At 45.6% G+C, this 21,503-nt stretch overlaps 1 protein-coding gene across 1 annotated transcript in view; it reads right to left on the bottom strand.

Moving 5' to 3' along the window:
- LOC104301319 (nipped-B-like protein) overlaps window positions 1-21,503 on the bottom strand; it is a 254,016-nt gene that overhangs the window by 99,569 nt on the left and 132,944 nt on the right. The window contains exon 11 of the mRNA XM_054177739.1: window positions 3,733-3,915. Coding sequence (XP_054033714.1) covers window positions 3,733-3,915 — 183 coding nt within the window. The remainder of the gene's footprint in view (window positions 1-3,732; window positions 3,916-21,503) is intronic.

Consider the following 21,503-nt stretch of genomic DNA (forward strand, 5'->3'; position numbering starts at 1 on the left):
TTCTGGGATTCTGGCCAACTAAGATAAGATACTAACTCCCTGTGCCAGACCTTTCTTCCTTTCCTGCCCTGTTAACCGTCCACATCTCTTTTCTACCTCTTTTGGGGGAGAAGGGAGGTAGGGGGGTGAAGGGGGCACAGGGGGAAGCCCCCTCTGTGGGGGGTCTGGTTTCTGGTTGAGTTTATTTGCTGTATACTCCTGTATATATTGTAAAATACCTGTATTTGTTGTGTTACATATAATCTGTTTCCTTGTAAAATATACTCTCATTTCTCCAACTGGGTTTAGCCGTGGTCTCTTTCTCAGTGGGGGAGGGAAAGCAGAGCCTTTCCTTTCAAACCACCACATATATATAACCTGCTTTCCATATATGCTTGTAAATATATAGCTTTTGCTCTTCGACTGGGTTAGCTGTGGTTTCTTATTCTGTGGAGGAGGGAGAGCTAAGCCCTCTCTCAACCAACCACAAAGACATTCTGTCCTGCTAGTAAAAATTGAGGCAAAGTAGGTGTTAAGTACCTCTGCCTTTTCCTCATCCTTTGTTACAACGTTCCCCTCCGTGTCCACCAAGGAGTGGAGGTTGTCCTTGCCCTTCCTCTTGCTATTCATGTATTTATAGAAGGACTTCTTGTTGTCCTTCACAGCAGAGGCCAGTCTAAGCTCCAAATGTGCTTTTGCCTCCCTAATTTTCTTCCTACATGACCTAGCATCATCTTTGAACATTCTATGGTTTGCCTCCCCATTCTTCCAAAGATGATACACCCTCTTTTTTTCCCTTAGTTCCTTTAGAAGTTCATTACCCATCCAGGCTGGCCGTCTGCCCTGGCGGCTCATCTTCCGGCACATTGGCACATCTATAACCCTTCTCTTTTTCTTTGTGGTGATGGTTGTTATAGCTGGCAGGGACTGCTTGGCCTTAGGCTCCTCCCCATATGGCTGCTCCTTGGCCCTGTCATCCCCACTGCCCTTGGCCTGCAGGGCCTCATACTTATTATGCAAGGGCCGCGGAAGAAGAGGAGAGGGCTGGGATGGATTTCCCTTGCCACCCCTGGCAGGGACCTGTATCCATGCCTCCCTGTTTCCAGGGACCCTTCCCTCAGCAGGGGAGATCTGCAGAGCCTGCTCCCATATATCCCATACCATGCACCAGTTGCGGGGAAAGTTGAACGCTATAATGGCTTGCTAAAGACCACCCTAAAAGCCATAGGGGGCGGAACCTATAAGAACTGGATAAAACACCTATCTCAAGCCACTTGGTTAGTGAACAGGTGAGGATCTGTGAACCGAGCTGGTCCTGCCCAGTCCAACCTGCTGCAAATAGTGGATGGAGATGGAGTTCCTGTGATTTATGAGAAAAACCTTCTGGGGAAGTCAGTGTGGGTTGGTGCCATGGTCTAGCCATGAGGTTTGTGGTGACAGGTTGGACTCGATGATCCTCGAGGTCTCTTCCAACCTTGGCGATACTGTGCAATACTGCGGTTTTTCCTGCTGCTGGTGGGGGCAAACCAACTTGAGGGGTGGTCTCTGCTGAGGGGCCTGGTCACATGTACTGGGTCACGTTAGAAACTGGGGACATTCAGTGTATCTCACAGCGAAACGTAACTCTGGCTGAGAGGGTATAAACTCAGATAACACAGATTAATGTAATATAGTCATTGTATAATATCCAGAAGTTGTTCTAAGTTTTTTCTCTCTCAGTTTAATACCAACCTAGAGTCCAGGACTCCACATGAACACACCGCAATCAAGCACCAATAAAGAGGGCTCCTGCATCATCTCACCTGTACCTGTTCCTGATGCCCCACAGCAATAGACTGTTCCTGATTATTTTTTCCCCTTTCAAAGATAAAGACTCTTTCTTGGTTCCTGATTCTTCTCCACATCCTTGCCCAGCTCAAACACCACCTACATCAACCAGCACCAGAGAGGGAGAGACTGCCCTGAGAGAGAGGCAGCTGGGATAAAGAAGGACTTGCATCGAGAACTGTAATACCAGATTTCACAATTGGATGAAGGGACTATGACAGGCGAGTGGAAGTGGAACAGATGGGTGGACTCTGCTGGGTTGCACCCATCCTCGGAGGGGGAGGGCTGCGAGAGCCCTGATCTCCTTGGGGATTAAGGAAACCTGATCCAGGTGGACTTGGTTCCTTCCCCCCCTGCCCCCTGGAGGGGGTTCCCCCCACCACATCTGAGTTAGTCTGTTCCACTCCCCCTTCCTGTCCAGCAAGGCTACAAGGGGGGGGTGGGTATGGTGACCATTTGCCCTTTTTGCTCCAGCCTCGCTTGTACAAAAGGACCAAGAGCTGCTGCTTGAAAGAGTCCAGCACAGAGCTACAAAGATGCTGAAAGAGTCCAGCACAGAGCTACAAAGATGCTGAAGGCAGTGGAACATCTCCCTGATGAGGAAAGGATGAGGGAGTGTGCTGGGTTATTTCTCAGTAGATTTACCTCCTCCTCTTTTTCCTTACCCCCATTTTCCCCCTTTTTTCTTCCCTTATTTTCTCCATTCTTTCCCTTTTCTTTTTTTTTTTCCCTATCAGGAAAGAGGAAGGGGGAGCGGGGGAGGAGTTCTCAGTCTTGCCACCATCTGAGCTCTTAAATTCCATTTAAGGCTCAAACCATGACATCAGTTTAACAGCAATAGGCACTTTTTTAGCCTTGCACAGGTAATAAAATGAAGATGTTACTCAGACTGAACACTCCATTTTAATGAAATTTCAGAGTTGGCTTAGTGAACTACCATAGAGACAAACTAACTACATGTGGTAGCTTTAGGCTGTACCTTTAAAATTTTCCACAGATCTTGAACAGAAAGTGGTAGAATGTAAATAAATTACCATTGGGTGTAAAAAGGAAAATAAGAAGTTCTAAACAATCCCATTGGATAGATAATAAACATAAAACTGGTAATGTAAGCTGTCTTCTTTTCGGTTTCCTTATTCTGGTAGACATTAACTTGCTTCTGCTTGACCTTGCCTGTGTTCTTTGTTTTGGCTGAGTATCTTAATAAAATAACTCTTTGCTCTTTTCTCTTGTCCCTTTTTATAAATTGTAAATACCTGTAAATATTGTGAATCCTGTATATTTTGTACATATTCATTGCATTTCATTTTCAATTGTAGTTTTGCTTGTAAATAGAGCTTCATTTGCTTCCAACTGGACTGGTCCGGCCATTTAATGTTGGGGGGAGTTTTCAACCCACTACACTACACTCTTATTTGTAAGTATGAAATTCATTCCTAACTTAGAGACATACAATTTTGAGAAACCATCAGCAATAATTTCATCTTTTCAAGCAATACACCATGGAAATAGAAGAAATCTTTTAAGAAACTTCTGGGCACTAACATTCTTAATTTATCATGTCAGAAAAATGCTTTTATCAATGAAACTAAGAATAATGTAAAATATATTTAGTGCTTAATGGTATATTTTCTTTAATCTGGCTAAAAATGTTTAATTGCACAACTTAAAAAAAAAAAAATCTAGGCAGTGGGTTCCCATAAGGTAATTATGGAGAGAAATTTACCAACTAGCTGCTTCTCATCTCGAGTGCCAAACTGAAATCAAGTAAAAAAGTGTTCTTGCTCAAGTAAGTAGGTGTCTGGACAGCAATTTAATTGTCATGTTTTAGGGTAGCAAACAAAAAAAGAAAATAAAGTATATCTTTTTGCAAAAGGTAAGTTTTAGCTTTCTGTAGGAGTAGAAATAAAACAAAGTACTACTTACATTCAAAAGCTTCTTCACTGTCATTGTCTTCTTCAGAACTGATTTCAGCATATTTTGGTTTCTCATTAACTGTGCTACGTTTACGCTTGTTCATTTTCACGCGTTCGCAAAGTGGCATGGTGGATTCAATTTCTGCAAGGAGCTCAGGAGGCAACTCCTTTAACACTGACTGATCTATGCTACCTGTTAATGGAAAGCAAGAAGAGTAAATATGAACCTGAGGCTAACAATAAGGGCAGAACACTACAGTCCTTTCTCAGGAACTTCTTACAGTATATCCTCTAATAAATAATACCACAGTTAGATATACCTGGATGATTGGAAAAAGCTGTACCACACAGCTTTCTTTTCCACAGACAAAACCAGACATCATCACAGAATTTTCATTACATTTTGAAACTACAATTAGGAGTTACTTATAAATGAGATCACCTGCCAATTGCTATACATACACAAACAAACCCTCCAAGAAATAATCTTTTGCATAATTCACTCTAATTGCATTCGCTTTATCACTAACATAACTTTCTAAAATTTATTTCCATTTTACACTAATATCTTATCTTCTAATCCAATATTGGTCTCCCCTTAAAAAAAAAGCAACCCTAACTGGAATTAGGAGAGTCTTAATATGAGAAAATAGCTTCCAGCAAAAAAAATTTTTAAAAATATCATATATCGCTGGTTTCACATGTCTCTATGTCAATAAAAACTGTCTATAAGCAATGCAACTAATGATTAGAAAATTATTTTTTCTGTAATTCTCAAGTATATTCACCAAGTGTATCATCCTGTTTAAGTGCATTAAAAAAAATATTTTACATAAAATATCGGATTTCTCAAACTCAGGGAACTATGCTTAAAGTAGAACGGATTAGCAAAAGTTGACCCTCCTTCCCCCATGCTGTGGTCACTAATTTATTTGCTTTAATAATAATAATAAAAAAACAGGTTGAAAGAGACCTTCAAGATCAACCCGTCAACCAATCCAACACCACCTAAACAAACTAAACCACGGCACCAAGCACCCCATCAAGTCTCCTCCTGAACACCTCCAATGATGGTGACTCCACCACCTCTCCGGGCAGCCCATTCCAATGGGCAATCACTCTCTCTGTATAGAACTTCTTCCTAACATCCAGCCTAAACCTCCCCTGGCACAGCCTGAGACTGTGTCCTCTTGTTCTGGTACTGGTTGCCTGGGAGAAGAGACCAACATCAGTCTGTCTACAACTTCCCTTCAGGTAGTTGTAGAGAGCAATAAGGTCACCCCTGAGTCTCCTCCTCTCCAGGCTAAGCAACCCCAGCTCCCTCAGACTCTCCTCATAGGGCTTGTGTTCCAAGCCCCTCACCAACTTTGTTGCCCTTCTCTGGACTCGTTGCAGCAAGTCAACCTCCTTCCTAAACTGAGGGGCCCAGAACTGGACACAGTACTTGAGGTGTGGCCTAACCAGTGCAGTGTACAGGGGCAGAATGACCTCCCTGCTCCTGCTGGCCACACTGTTCCTGATGCAGGCCAGGATGCCATTTGCCCTCTTGGGCAGGCTCATGCTCAGCCTACGATCAACCAGTACCCCCAAGTCCCTCTCCACCTGGCTGCTCTCCAGCCACTCTGACCCCAGCCTGTAGCTCTGCATGGGGTTGCTGTGGCCAATGTGCAGAACCCGGCACTTGGATGTGTTAAATCTCATGCCGTTGGATTCTGCCCATCTGTCCAGCCTGTTGAGGTCCCTCTGCAGAGCCTCTCTACCCTCCAGCAGATCAACTCCTGCCCCCAGCTTGGTGTCGTCAGCAAATTTACTGATGATGGACTCAATGCCCTCATCCAGATCATCAATAAAGATTCCGTGGGTTGCCTCACCTTTCTTCCAAAGATGATACACCCTCTTTTTTCCCCTTAGTTCTATTAAAAGTTCATTACCCATCCAGGCTGCCCTGGCAGCTCATCTTCCGGCACATTGGCACAGCCTGTTCCTGCGCCTTCAAGAGTTCTTCCTTGAAGCAGGTCCAGCTCTTCTGGACCCCTTTATTTTTAAGGGCTTTATGCCAAGGAACCCTCTGAGTTAGTTCCTTGAGTCCTTTGATAATCACCTGAAAACTTTACCTAAATTCTCAATATTGCTTCCAAAAATGCTAGAAAACATTTCAGACTGTGGTTTAATATTGTGCTTTGAAATTATTATTCTTAGTGGTCTGGGAACTTGATTGAAGGTAGGCAGAAGTATGGCAGCATGCATGGATCAGTTCCTCTGTGTATACCAGCAGCTGACTGATTCTAGCCACATCTTATCTGGATGCTGCATAGTCATGCCTGAGCAGTGGTGTCCCCACACTAATACTTCATGTTTCTTTGTACACCTATACAGTGTCTAAAGAGAGTTAGCTTACATTCAGCCCCAGACTAGATGAAAATTTGCATGTATGCTTTAAGACAGGTGACAGGTGAAATCAATAGAGGGCTTCAGATCCTGTTTTTTTTTTAAAACACATTCTCAGTTTCATGGAGTGTTGGTAATTTCTTTGAAATCAGTGAGACAACACACAGAGCATAAAGCCTACAGCAAATCTGACCAAAGACATTGCAAAAAAAACAGTTGCAAGTAAAGGAACAAAAGATGCTTAAAAGTTAGTTGCATTTAAACCAATAGGAGTATTTTCTAGAAATATATCTCTAAATCTCTCCTAGTTGTCATGGGTTGAGTTGAATCTGCTGCTCTTCATACCATGCTCATGTCATGCCAGCTTCAAAATGAAAGTGCTGGCTGGAGTATTATAGGGCTTGAAGTTCAGATTGTAACATGAAAGGTATTCTGTTCCAGGTATGGCTTTTGGTTTCTGGGTTTGGGGGTGTGGGTTACTTCCACTTGGGTTGACATGAGATGGGGGAGGGGGTGGGGGGGTGTTAGCTTGCTGGCTTCTGATTGCTTCTGTTTTCTGCATATAGGCTAAGGTAATTGTGCATTATGTTATCTCATTTATATTAAACTCTTTTTATCTCAACTCTTTGTCTCAACCCAGAGGTTTTTTTGTGTGTCTTACTTTCCCTCACTTCTGTGTTGTAGGGAAAAAGGCAGGTTAACTTGTTACACTAGTCAACAATGAAAGGAAACATATTAGTAATGGATTGTATGCCTAGTTTGGTAAGAGAGCAATGACCAAATTCTAATTCAATTAAATTTCAAATTCAGTTTCTAAACTATGCCTATTTCATAATGCAATTTTAAGATTGTGATCATTGCTTTAAGGAACTGTTAGAACAGAATTTGTATTGTGCACTAAGAACATCTCAGTAAGATGAAAGCTGATATATTTTAAGAAAACCCTTTAAAACAAACAAACAAAAAACCCAAGAATCAAAAATCACAGAATACTATTCTCTGACCTCCTAGGAATACCTATTCTTGCTTTCCTAATTGATTTTGTTCCTGGAGTAGAACACTACTCAGTCTTTTTAAAAAAGTTAGTTACCACAGTGTTAATTAGAAATCAATGAAAAAATGAAAATACAAGTAGTTTAAATAAAATAATTTTAGAAGCCACCTTTATTTCCTTCTCAGAAGTTCCAAATTTTCTATGTTTCCCAATGCTAACTTCAACTAATACTTAATTTGTTAATACTTAAACTGTTACAGATATTTCGGATGAGAGTATAAGCTTCCACCTTTATTCTTATATTAGGAAATAGCAAATCTTTCTTTATTCATGATGGGAATAGCAGAAAAGAGAATGGATAGATTTATTGCAAAATGCTCTGTAAGCCAACTATAAAGATTTTGTTGCTATCACAATGTTCCCTGGAACAAGTCTCCTGCATGCCCAGTTTCCTTAGCTGATGAGGACTGCAAATAATTAAATTTAAAAAGTTTCTACTCATGGAGTACAAAGGAATTAAGCATGACTGTACATACATGAACAATTGTGATACACAAGGAAAAGGACTTCCCATCCTATCTAAAGAAATTCAGTGATATTATATACTGTGAGACTCCAGTCAAGAGCTTGTTAATATTTCATTTTACTTTATTACTTATGTTGAGTAAGGGCAAGCCAATCTTCACTAGAAACATCCTATTAAACTAATTTTTTTTCTTATAGATTAATACTACATAATAAAATCACTATTTATTTAATGAGGATACAAAACAAATACTTAAAGAGAATCCAGTTCACCATAAGAATCCAATCACAAGGCAACAGACATTAAGTTATAAAACCCATATTAATACCTTTTTGGTTTACAGGACAGTTTTCAAAAACATTTAAAATAATGTAGAAGACCAAAAAAATTTGCAAGAGAAGATGGTTAATCTCAGAGTAGATAGTTAGTGGCCTATTGTAGCACTTAAACATACCCAAGTTGCTGGGGCCAGATGGGTTAAACACAAGGGTACCGAGGGAGCTGGTGGAAGTGCTCACCAAGCCACTTTCCATCATGTACCAGCAGTCCTGGCTAAGTGGGGAGGTCCCAGATGACTGGATATAGGCAAACATGATGCCCATCTCCAAGAAGGTATGGAAGTAGGACCCAGGGAACTATAGACCTATCAGTCTGACCTCGGTGCCAGGGAGGGTCATGGAATTGTTCATCTTGAGTGCCATTATGCAGCATATGCAGGACAAAGAGGGGATCAGGCCCAGTCAGTATAAGTTCATGAAGGGCAGGTCCTGCTTGATGAAGAGGATCTCTTTCTACAACAAGGAGACCCACTTGGTGAAAGAGGGAAAGGCTAGAGGAACTGGGAGCTCATGGCTTGGATAGGTGGAGGCTTTGCTGGGGTAAGAACAGGCTGGATGGCTGGGCACTAAGAGTGGTGGGGAATGGAGCAAAATCCAGTTGGTGGCCAGTCACTAGTGGGGTTCCCCAGGGCTCAGTACTGGGGCCAGTTCTCTTTAAAATCTTTATCAATGAATTGCATGTGGGAAGGGGGAAGGGGATGAAACCAGTCTCCCCAAGCAGGAGTCTGGGGGTGATAAGCTGGAGCCAGGGGTAAAACCGGCAGCCCAGCTGAAGTGCATGTAGACTAATGCATGAAGTATGGGCAACAAACAAGAGGAGATGGAAGTCTTGTTACAGTAGGAAAGTTATGATGTAGTTGTAATCACAGAGACATGGTGGGATGACTCACATGACTGGAGCGCTGCAGTTGATGGCTACAGGCTCTTCAGGAGAGACAGGTAAGGGAGAAGGGGAGGAGGGGTGGCCCTGTACATCAGGGAGGCACTAGATGCCATTGAGCTGGAGATCAGGGATCATCAGGTTGAGTGCTTGTGGGCAAAAATTAGAGGGAAGACCAACAAGGCAGACATCCTGGTTGGAGTCTGTTATAGACCACCCAACCAGGAAGAAGATGTTGATGAATCATTCTATAGGCAGCTAAAGGCTGTCTCAAGATCGCCACACCTTGTTCTCATGGGCAACTTCAACCTGCCTGAGATCTGCTGGGATCTCAACACAGCAGAGAGGAGACAGTCTAGGAGGTTCTTAGAGTGTATGGAGGACAGCTTCTTATCCCAGGTACTGCGTGAGCCAACCAGGGGTAAGGCTCTGCTTGACGTCCTCTTCACAAACAGGGAAGGGTTGGTGGGTGATGTGATGGTCAGAGGCTCTCTAGGGTACAGCAACCATGAAATAGTTGAATTTTCAGTACACAGTCAATCTAAGAGGGGCAGCAAGAAAACCTCCACTCTGGACAGCCAGAGGGCGGACTTCAGGTTACTCAAGGAACTAACTCAGAAGGTTCCTTGGGAAACAGCTCTTAAAAACAAAGGGGTCCGGAGAGCTGGAACTACTTCAGGAAAGAACTCTTGAAGGCGCAGGAACAGGCTGTGCCAATATGCAGGAACATGAACGGCTGAGGCAGATGGCCATCCTGGATGGGTAATGAACTTGTAAAGGAACTAAGGAATAAAAAGAGGGTGTACCATCTTTGGAAAAAAGTGAGGCAACCCATACAATGTTTAAGGAAAAATAAAAAGGAGGCAAAAGCCCATTTAGAGCTTAGACTGGCCTCTGCTGTGAAGGACAACAAAAAATTCTTCTATAAATATATTAACAGCAAGAAGAGGGGAAAGGACAACCTCCACTCCTTAGTGGACACGGAGGGGAACATAGTAACAATAGATGAGGAAAAGGCAGAGGTACTTAACACCTTCTTTGCCTCAAATTTTACTAGCAGGACAGAATGTCTTCCAGACAGCTGGCCTCCTGAGCTGGCAGATGGAGCCAGGGAGCAGTGTAGTCCACTGTGATCCAGGAGGAAGTAATTAGAGATCTCCTCAGCCGCTTGGAGCCCACAAGTCCATGGGACCAGATGGGATCCATCCTAGGGTGCTGAGAGAGCTGGCAGATGTGCTGGCCATGCCGCTCTCCATCATTTTTCAGCAGTCCTGGCTCACTGGAGACATCCCAGAGGACTGAAAGCTGGCCAACATGGTACCCATCCACAAGAAGGGCCAGTTGGATGAGCCAGGGAATTACAGGCCGGTCAGCCTGACCTCAGTGCCAGGCAAGATTATGGAACAGGTCATCGACGGTAGACTGAACATGAGCCTGCAGTGTGCCCAGGCAGCTAAGAGGCCCAATGGCATCCTGGCCTGCATCAGGAACAGTGTGGCCAGCAGGAGCAGGGAGGTCATTCTGCCCCTGTACACTGCACTGGTTAGGCCGCACCTTGAGTACTGTGTCCAGTTCTGGGCCCCTCAGTTTAGGAAGGATGTTGACTTGCTGGAACGAGTCCAGAGAAGAGCAACAAAGTTGGTGAGGGGTTTGGAACATAAGCCCTACGAGGAGAGGCTGAGGGAGCTGGGGTTGCTTAGCCTGGAGAAGAGGAGACTCAGGGGTGACCTTATTACTCTCTACAACTACCTGAAGGGAGGTTGTAGACAGACGGATGTTGGTCCCTTCTCCCAGGCAAGCAGTACCAGAACAAGAGGACACAGTCTCAGGCTGCCCCAGGGGAGGTTCAGGCTGGATGTTAGAAAAAAGTTCTATACAGAAAGAGTGATTGCACATTGGAATGGGCTGCCTGGGGAGGTGGTGGAGTCGCCATCACTGGAGGTTTTCAGGAGAAGACTTGACGGGGTGCTTGGTGCCGTGGGTTAGTTGTTTGGGTGGTGTTGGATTGGTTGATGGGTTGGACGCGATGATCTTGAAGGTCTCTTCCAACCTGGTTTATTCTATGTATTCTATGTATTCTATGTATCTTGAGTGCAATGACACAGCACTTAGAGGATGGCCAAGGGATCAGGCCCAGCCAGCATGGTTTCAGGAAGGGCAGGTCCTGCCTGACCAACCTGGTCTCCTTCTATGATCAGGTGACCTGCCTGGTGGATGTGGGGAGGCCTGTGGATGCAGTCTACCTGGACTTCAGCAAGGCCTTTAACACTCTTCCCCACAGCAAACTCCTGACCAAGCTGTCAGCCCATGGCTTGGACGGGAGCACACTGCATTGGGTTAGGAACTGGCTGGAAGGCCGAGCCCAGAGAGTGGTGGTGAATGGTGCCACATCCAGCTGGAGGCCAGTCCCTAGTGGTGTGCCCCAGGAATCAGTGCTGGGCCCCGTGCTCTTTAACATCTTTATTGATGATCTGGATGAGGGCATTGAGTCCATCATCAGTAAATTTGCTGACGACACCAAGCTGGGGGCAGGAGTTGATCTGCTGGAGGGTAGAGAGAGGCTCTGCAGAGGGACCTCGACAGGGTGGACAGATGGGCAGAGTCCAACGGCATGAGATTGAACACATCCAAGTGCTGGGTTCTGCACATTGGCCACAACAACCCCATGCAGAGCTACAGGCTGAGGTCAGAGTGGCTGGAGAGTGGCCAGATGGAGAGGGACGTGGGGGTGCTGGTCGATGGTAGGCTGAACATGAGCCTGCAGTGTGCCCAGGCAGCCAGGAGGGCCAATGGCATCCTGGCCTGCATCAGGAACAGTGTGGCCAGCAGGAGGCGGGAGGTCATTGTGCCCCTGTACACTGCACTGGTTAGGCCACACCTCGAGTACTGTGTCCAGTTCTGGGCCCCTCAGTTTAGGAAGGATGTTGACTTGCTGGAACGAGTCCAGAGAAGAGCAACAAAGTTGGTGAGGGGTTTGGAACATAAGCCCTACGAGGAGAGGCTGAGGGAGCTGGGGTTGCTTAGCCTGGAGAAGAGGAGACTCAGGGGTGACCTTATTACTCTCTACAACTACCGGAAGGGAGGTTGTGGACAGACGGATGTTGGTCTCTTCTCCCAGGCAAGCAATACCAGAACAAGAGGACACACTAAATTGGATGGCATTATTGATTTGCTTGAGGACAGGAAGGGTCTACAAAGGGATCTGGCCAGGCTGGAACAATGGGCCAAGGTCAATTTTATAAGGTTTAACAAAGCCAAGTACCAGGTCTTGCATTTAGGTCACAATAGCCCCATGGATGGTCTAGGCTTGGGGCAGAGTGGCTGGAAAGCTGCCCAGCAGAAAGGGACCTTGGTTCAGCTTTCTGTTGGTTGACAGCCAGCTGAACATGAGCCAGCAGTGTGCTCCGGTGGCCAACAAGGCTACCCGCATCCTGTCCTGGATCAGCAAGAGTGTGGGCAGCAGGATTAGGGAAGTGATCATGCCCCTGTACTGGGCACTAGTGAGGCCACACCTTGAATATCTGGTTCAGTTTTGGGCCCCTCACTCAAAGGAGGACACTGAGGGGCTGGAGCATGTACAGAGAAAGGGAATGAAGCTGGGGACATCCTGTTCCTGCACCTTTAAGACTTCCCTCTGATCAGTGTCCAGCCTTCCTGGACTCCTTGACCTTTCAGGACCACCTTCCAAGGGGCGCTGTCCACCAGGCTCCCAAATGGGCCAAAGTCTGCCCACTGGAAGTCCCAGGCGGCAGTTCTGCTGACTCCCCTCTTCAACAACTACTGAGAACTTTGTCATTTTGTGATTGCTGTGCCCAAGACAGCCCCCAGCTGTTACATCCTCCACAAGTCCATCTCTGTTCACAAACAGCAGGTCCAGCAGGCACCTTCCCTAGTTGGGTCCCTCACCAGCTATGTCAGGAAGTTCTCTTCCACACATTCTAGGAACACCAGGACTGCTCCCCCTCTGCTGTGTTGTTTCTAGCAGACATCAGGGAAGTTGAAGTCCCCCACAAGAACAGGGGCCAGCAATCGTGAGACTTCTGCCAGGTGCCTATTGAATATTTTGTCTGTCTCTTTGTCCTGGTTGGGTGGTCTATAACTGACTCCCATCAGGATATCTGCCTTGTTGTCCTTCCCCCTGATTCTTACCCATAAATACTCAACTCTATCATCACCATCATTAACCTCCAGACAATCAAAACGCTCCCTGACATACAGGGCTACGCCACCCCCTCTCCTTCTTTGCCTGTCCCTTCTGAAGAGTTTGTAGCCTTCGATTGTGGCACTCCAGTGGTGTGAGATACCCCATCACGTTTCTGTGCTGGCCACTATATCACAGTTCTCCTGACAGACAACGGCTGCCAGCTCCTCCTGTTTGTTTCCCATGCTGCGTGCATTAGTGTAGATGCACTTCAGTTGGTCTAAAGGTCTTGCCACCCTTTTGTAGGAAGAGGTCCTAATATCTATGTGGCTGTTCTCAGGTGCTCCTGTGGTTACTAACCCATCAATAACCCTTGTGTCTTTGCTGCCACTTGGGTCTCCATTCCCTCCCTCAGACTGCCAGACCTTGCCAGCACCTCATCCTTCAAACACCAGTGTGCTGTCCTTCAGCTTAGTTCCAGCCAGCCCAGTTTCGTACCCTTCCCCCTTCCAATCTGGTTTATTTGGGTCATGTCCTGTGAGCTTAATGTGAGGAGTTTACTTTTTTTCCCCAGTTTGTTTGTTTTTGAGGAGGTAAAAATCCTATTTTCACAGGAAGAGATCTTTTTCCATGTTGCTGTTCTCCTCTCAGTTGTATGTGTTATCATAGAGGTTGGCGGTAAGTTCCAATTTGGAAAAAAGCAAATCGATTCTATTCTTTCTACAATAGCAAAGCTGCAGAGAACTGAGACTCCTCCGAGAAGTGTGATGCTGGACCTTCTTTTAACAAACAAAGAAGGCGCAGTCAAGGATGTTAAGGTATGAGGCAGTATTGGTTGTTGGGACCATGAAATGATAGCGTTCAAGATAGTTAGGGACAGAAGAAGCAAGGCAAATAATAAAACTTCTACCCTGGACTTAAGGAGGGCCAACTTTGTCCTATTCAAAGAACTACTTGAAAGTGTCCCATGGGCTAGGGTTCTAGATGGTAAGGGGGTCCAAAAGAGCTGGTTAATATTCAAACACCACCTTCTCTGAGCTCAAGAAAAATGTATACCCTTGAAAATAAAAATCTAGTAGAGGAGGCAGAAGACCTGCATGGATAAGCAAGGAGCTGCTGGAAAAATTCAAATGGAAGAGGGAAGCCTACAATAATTGGAAAAAGGGTCTGGCCAGTTGGAAGCACTATAGAAATACTGTCAGATGCAACAAGAAAGGCCAACGCTCTCCTGGAACTAAACCTGGATAGGGAAGTGAAAGGTAACAGGAAGGGCTTCTTTAAATACATCAACAGTAAAAGGAAGGGAAAAATGGGTCCATTGTTCAGTGTGGTGGGAGCCCTGGTGACAGACAATGCAGAGATGGCAGAATTACTGAATGGCTTCTTTGCCTCAGTCTTTACTTCTCAGACCAGCCCTCAGGAGGGGAGGGAGGGAGGAAGACTCTCCCCTGCTCAGTGTGGATTGGGTTAGAGATTGCTTGGATGGCATAAAAATGCACAAATCCATGGGCCCCGATGGGGTGCATGCATGAGTGCTGAGGGAGCTGCTGATGGTGTTGCTGTACCACTTTCCATCATTTTTGAAAGATCATGGAGAACAAGGGAGGTGCCTGAGGACAGGAAGAGGGCCAATGTCACTGCAGGCTTCAGAAAGGGCAAAAAGGAAGACCCAGGCAACTACAGACCAATCCCTGGTAAGGTGATGGAGAAGCTTGTTCTGGAGGTCCTCTCTAACCACACAGAAGAAAAGAGGATTATCAAGAGTAGCCAGCATGGATTCACTAATGGGAAATCTTGATTGAGTAATCTGATAGCCTTCTATGAACACATGACCAAATGGACAGATGAAGGGAGAGCAGTGGATATCGTCTATCTTGACTTCAGCAAGGCTTTTGATACCATCTCCCATAACATCCTCATAGGTAAACTCAAGAACAATGGGTTAGATGATTGGACTGTGAGATGAGTTGGTAACTGGCTAAACAACAGAGTTCGGAGAGTTGTAATCAGCAGTGCAGAATCCAGTTGGAAGCCTGTGGCCACTGGTGTTCCCCAGGGATCAGTGCTGGGTCCAGTTTTGTCTGGACCATGGTCCTGCTCTGGTGGGGGGGTTGGACTTGATCTCTTTGGGTCCCTTCCAACCCCTGACATCCTGTGATATCTTCATCAGTGACCTGGATGAGGGGATTGAGTGCACCCTCAACAAATTTGCTGATGATAAAAAACTGGGAGGGGGGGCTGACACCCTGTCAGGCTGTACTGCCACCCAGCAAGGTCTGGACAGGCTGGAGAGCTGGGCAAAGGCAAACCTCATGAAGTTCAATAAGGCCAAGTGCAGAGTCCTGTATCTGGGGAGGAATAACACCAGGCATTGGTACAGACTGGGGGTTGTTCTGCTGGAAAGCAGCTCTATGGAGAAAGACCTTGGGGTTCCAGTGGACAACAAATTATCCATGTGACAGCAATGTGCCCTTGTGGCCAAGAGGGCCAATGGCATCCTGGGGCGCATCAAGAAAAGTGTGGCCAGCAGGTAGAGGGAGGTTCTCCTCCCCCTCTGCTCTGCCCTGGTGAGACCACACCTGGAATACTGTGTCCAGTTTTGGGCTCCCCCATTCAAGAGAGACAGAGACCTGCTGGAGAGAGTCCAGTAGAGGCTATGAGGGTGATTGGGGGACTTGAACATCTCTGCTATGAAGAAAGAATGAGAGACCTGGGGCTGTTTAGTCTGGAGTGGAGAAGGCTGAGAGGGGATCTGATCAATGTCTATCAATATCTGAGGGGTGGGTGTCAGGATGAAGGTGCCAGGCTCTGTTTGGTGGTGCCCAGGGATAGGACAAGGAACAACAGGTACAAGCTGGAACCCAGGAGGTTCCACATCAACACAAGGAGACAGTTCACAGTGAGAGTGACAGAGCACTGGAACAGGCTGCCCAGAGAGGTTGTGGAGTCTCCTTCACTGGAGACTTCCAAAATCCATCTGGTTGTGTTCCTGGGTGATCCTGCTTTGGCAGCAGGGTTGGGCTTGATGATCTCTGGAGGTCCCTTCCAACCCCTACCATTCTGTGATTCTCCAAAATGAGTCTGTGACTTATGAAATAATGTTTCACACTAGAAAGATTGAGCTAGCTCTCTAAGAGGTGGGCATTGTCACCTGCATTCCAGGGAAGAGTGCAAAGATAAGCTTTAGTTTTCCCTCAGAAATGCTGCCCTGTGTATGTATAGTGGTGCTGTGCTTCACATCATTTTACATACTCGTTTTCATTTGTCAGTGAATGGTGGTAGGCAGACAGCTACGACTGTATTTTTCTTGTAACAGGATGACCTGAAATACATAGCACTTATTTAGGATATTTTAAAATATTTAATTTGTAAGGAATTAAAATATACAGTGATTGATTGTCCCATTTCGTGGGGCTTTTATGTTTGGCTTTGTTCCCCCCCCCAACATATGTAAAACTCTCTGTGAAACTTCAAATAGAACTTATCTGCACTTTATAATTCATCCCCTTGCTAGAAAAAAGGGATAATTCATTGTAAATTGTTGCAGTTGAACAAATTACAAAAATAAAGTGCTTAGCATGCAGCTGTGTAAATTCCATTTGTCATGGGTTGAGTATTTGCTGCTGCTGGAGCAAAGTATTATGGGGCTTGAAGTTCAGATTGTAACATGGGAGGGTTCCTGTTCCAGTTGCTGGTTTTGGGTTCCGGGTTTTGGGCATTGGCTCTATTTCTGCAGGGAAGAATCTGGTGGGTCGAAAGGAAAGGCTCCGCTTTCCCTCCCCCACCGAGGAAGAAGCCACAGCTAAACCCAGTCGGAGAAAAAAGCAGACTATATATTTACAAGCATATATAGGAAGCAGATTACATGTAACACCACAAATACAGGTATTTTACAATATATACAGGAATATACAGCAAATGAACTAAACCAGAAACCAGACCCCCAACAGAGGGGGCTTCCCCCTGTGCCCCCTTCACCCCCCTACCTTCCTTCTCCCCCCAAAGAGGTAGAAAAAGAGACAAGGGTGGTTAGCAGGGCAGAAAAAAAGGAAGGCCTGGTACAGGAGTTAGTTCTTATCTCTTGGCCAGAAGCCCAGAAGCAGTCCAGCTGAAAGGAACAGCGAAGGAAGAGAAAACTGAAGGAAAGTCCCAGCTGCGCTGGGTCCAACAGTCTCACCTCCCCCTTAATTAGCCAATGAAATTTGTTTAGAATAAAAAATATTTTATAAACATTTAGCCAATGTGCCCCTTCCTTAAAGGCACAGCCTCAAACGGTCACAATGGTGGTGTGAGGGGGAGGGATGTAGTGGTTTAGCTCGCTGGCATCTGCTTGCTGCTGCACTTTTTTTTGCAAATGCACTAAGGCAGTTGTGCATTATGTTATCACATTTATACTAAGCTCTTTTTATCTCAGCTCTTTATCTCAACACAGAGTATTTTTGTGTTACTTTTCCTTCACTTCTGTGTTTGGGGGAAGCAGTCAGGTTAACCCGTTACAGTGTGTTAACCTGTTGCACTATTAAAACTAAAAACAAATAAGTATGACTGAGTAAGCTAGTCTTCAGTTGATTTGCTGATTTATCTTCTTGGTCAGTTGTGGTTGTTTATGTATCTGCAGCATATGAGCCACAGTTCACCTTTGCCTTAGCAACAGCCGGGACAATAGTACTGTCTGAATTCTCTAGTAGAAAGTTTTGTATTAAAGCCTCAGAGATATCGAGGGCTACAATTAGCCCTCTATTCCACAGTAGTGAATTGTACATCATTAAGAAGATGGTTGTCATTTGGAGTGAAGTGCCTGGAGAATAAAGTACAAAGAAGATAAGCAGAACATCTGTAGGTTGTATACAGGCAGAGATGGAAGGATTCAGTGTAGATTGTCTTGGCGTGACCCTGTGAGGGCTGATCTAACTTCATGGAGCAGTTCTTGGGCCTTTTCCATATGCCTGTAATGTAGTCAGGTTGTCAGTTTAGTCAATAACTTGGATACTGTGTCCCTGGCCGAAAGCTTGTTTTTATTTTAGATTATCGGTTTAGAGATGTGTTTATAGGATGCATGAGTGTTTTTAATTAATAAAGTGATATCTGCAACTCGTAGAAATTAATTCACTGATGGGAAAATGCATTTTTTGCTGTTTTAGTCATTAATTGATGACCAATTCTCTCAAATTGAGAAGTGTGACTTACTCTTATAAATAATGAAAAAATATTTGTCGTATATTAATGAATAGCAAAGTAGGGGCAGTGCATTTATCCTCTCTGAGATTTTACTAAGCACTTCTTTGAAAAAGTAATTTTAAGAGTACTTTTTACTGTGTAGGTTTTTTGCTATATTTTTTGTTTGGAAGCCTCATTATCTCCTTGCTCTTGTAAGTGGGAGCTTGTATAGGTGATACAATTTGAATATGCTTTCTGGAAAGGCTACATGACTTCTAGAGTAACTGAAGTTGGAAACAGGTTTAACTAAACCAAAAGAAGCTGCCCTTACACTGAGACTTAGATTTCTGCATTTATTTGATGTTATTTTTAATATTCTACTTAAAAATTAAAAAATAAAAACTTTTAATCCTGTTTCATTACTAAAGGTATAGAATAGAATAGAATAGAATAGAATAGAATAGAATAAACCAGGTTGGAAGAGACCTTCAAGATCATCGTGTCCAACCTATCATCCAACACCACCTAATCAACTAAACCATAGAATACATAGAATAAACCAGGTTGGAAGAGACCTTCAAGATCATCGCGTCCAACCCATCAACCAATCCAACACCACCCAAACAACTAACCCACGGCACCAAGCACCCCATCAAGTCTTCTCCTGAAAACCTCCAGTGATGGCGATTCCACCACCTCCCCAGGCAGCCCATTCCAATGTGCAAACACTCTTTCTGTATAGAACTTTTTCCTAACATCTAGCCTGAACCTCCCCTGGCACAGCCTGAGACTGTGTCCTCTTGTTCTGGTACTGGCCGCCTGGGAGAAGAGACCAAAATCCGTCTGTCTACAACCTCCCTTCAGGTAGTTGTAGAGAGTAATAAGGTCACCCCTGAGTCTCCTCTTCTCCAGGCTAAGCAACCCCAGCTCCCTCAGCCTCTCCTCGTAGGGCTTGTGTTCCAAACCCCTCACCAACTTTGTTGCTCTTCTCTGGACTCGTTCCAGCAAGTCAACATCCTTCCTAAACTGAGGGGCCCAGAACTGGACACAGTACTCAAGGTGCGGCCTAACCAGTGCAGTGTACAGGGGTACAATGACCTCCCTGCTCCTGCTGGCCACACTGTTCCTGATGCAGGCCAGGATGCCATTGGCCCTCCTGGCTGCCTGGGCACACTGCAGGCTCATGTTCAGTCTACGGCCAACCAGCACCCCCAGGTCCCTCTCAGCCTGACTGCTCTCCAGCCACTCTGACCCCAGCCTGTAGCTCTGCATGGGGTTGTTGTGGCCAATGTGCAGAACCCAGCACTTGGATGTGTTCAATCTCATGCCGTTGGACTCTGCCCATCTGTCCAGCCTGTCGAGGTCCCTCTGCAGAGCCTCTCGACCCTCCAGCAGATCAACTCCTGCCCCCAGCTTGGTGTCGTCAGCAAATTTACTGATGATGGACTCAATGTCCTCGTCCAGATCATCAATAAAGATGTTAAAGAGCATGGGGCCCAGTACTGATCCTTGGGGCACACCACTAGTGACTGGCTGCCAGCTGGATGTGGCACCATTCACAACCACTCTCTGGGCTCGGCCCTCCAGCAGTTCCTAACCCATCGCAGTGTGCTCCCATCCAAGCCATGGGCTGACATCTTGGCCAGGAGTTTGCTATGGGGAATGGTGTCAAAGGCCTTGCTGAGGTCCAGGTAGACTACATCCACAGCCTGCCCCACATCCACCAGGCGGGTCACCTGATCATAGAAGGAGATCAGGTCGGTCAGGCAGGACCTACCCTTCCTAAACCCATGCTGGCTGGGCCTGATCCCTTGGCCATTCTCTAAGTGTTGTGTGATTACACTCAAGACGACCTGCTCCATAATCTTTCCTGGCACTGAGGTCAGGCTGACAGGCCTGTAATTCCCTGGCTCATCCAACCGGCCCTTCTTGTGGATGGGTACCACGTTGGCCAGCTTCCAGTCCTCTGGGATGTCTCCAGTGAGCCAGGACTGTTGTCCTTCACATCAGAGGCCAGTTTAAGTTCCAAATGTGCTTTTGCCTCCCTAATTTTCCTCCTACATGCCCTAGCAACATCTTTAAACATTCCATGGGTTGCCTCCCCTTTCTTCCAAAGATGATGCACCCTCTTTTTTTCCCTTAGTTCTATTAAAAGTTCATTACATAACCAGGCTGGCCGTCTGCCCCGGCGGCTCCTCTTCCGGCACATTGGCACAGCCTGCTCCTGAGCCTTCATCAGTTCTTTCTTGAAGCAGGTCCATCCCTCCTGGACCCCTTTATTTTTAAGGGCTTTCTCCCAAGGAACCCTCTGAATTATTTCCTTGAGCAACCTGAAGTCCCCCCTCTGGAAGTCCAGAGTGGAGGTCTTCTTGCTGCCCCTCTTCGTTTGACCAAATACCGAAAATTCAATTATTTCATGCAACCAAGCATCCTGTCAAGCCTCGCCCTAAAAACCCCCAGCAACGGCGGCCCCACCACCTCCTCAGGCAGCCCATTTCCATGGGCAATCACTCTCTCTGTGTAAAACTTCCTCCTAACCTCCAGCCTAAACCTCCCCTGGCGCAGCCTGAGACTGTGTCCTCTTGTTCTGGTACTGCCTGCCTGGAAGAAGAGACTAACCTCTGCCTGACTACAACCCCCTTCAGGTAGTTGTAGACAGCAATAAGGTCACCCCTGAGTCTCCTCCTCTCCAGGCTAAGCAACCCCAGATCCCTCAGCCTCTCCTCATAGGGCTTGTGTTCCAAGCCCCTCATCCTTCCCCCTTCCCACCCTCACCTCAATTTGGAAATTGGCTTTAATCACTAACTGTCATAAGGCAGCAAAGAAGCCACATATTGAAAGACCCCTCCAGGGGGAAATAATTAAATAAAATCTTGTCCTGTTTTATTTTGGTGCATTGACAGAAGAGGTTGGTTGGGTGGAGTGTATGAACGAGGCTCTTTTTCTAGTTTGTGTGTTATAACATATTTCTAAATTAAAGCTTTGCAAGTGTGTGAAGTAAACAAGACACAGCGGCTTTACTCCCTTTCTCACCTTGAAAAACATGAACAAATTTTGTCAGCTGAGTAAGTTTGTGGGAGAAAACTTGATTTCTGAGGAGAAATGTCCACTTAGACAAATGACAGCTTTCTGTGAAACTTTCTAATTAAAAAAATAATAATAGTCTCACTATCAGCTATCTGAGGGAGAAGATCCGCATAAATTCACATAAGAAGATTAGAGGAGATGGTTACGACTTTTGGACTAGGTTCAGTCACCTTTGCGCTAATGTGGATGTCCTGGTTTTGCTGGGACAGAATCATAGAATCATTAGTAGTCCTGAGTCAGCCAGGGGCAGCTGACATGAGTCGGCTACAG

The sequence above is a fragment of the Dryobates pubescens genome, chromosome W, assembly GCF_014839835.1.
Source record: "Dryobates pubescens isolate bDryPub1 chromosome W, bDryPub1.pri, whole genome shotgun sequence".
NCBI classification, from domain to species: Eukaryota; Metazoa; Chordata; class Aves; order Piciformes; family Picidae; genus Dryobates; species Dryobates pubescens.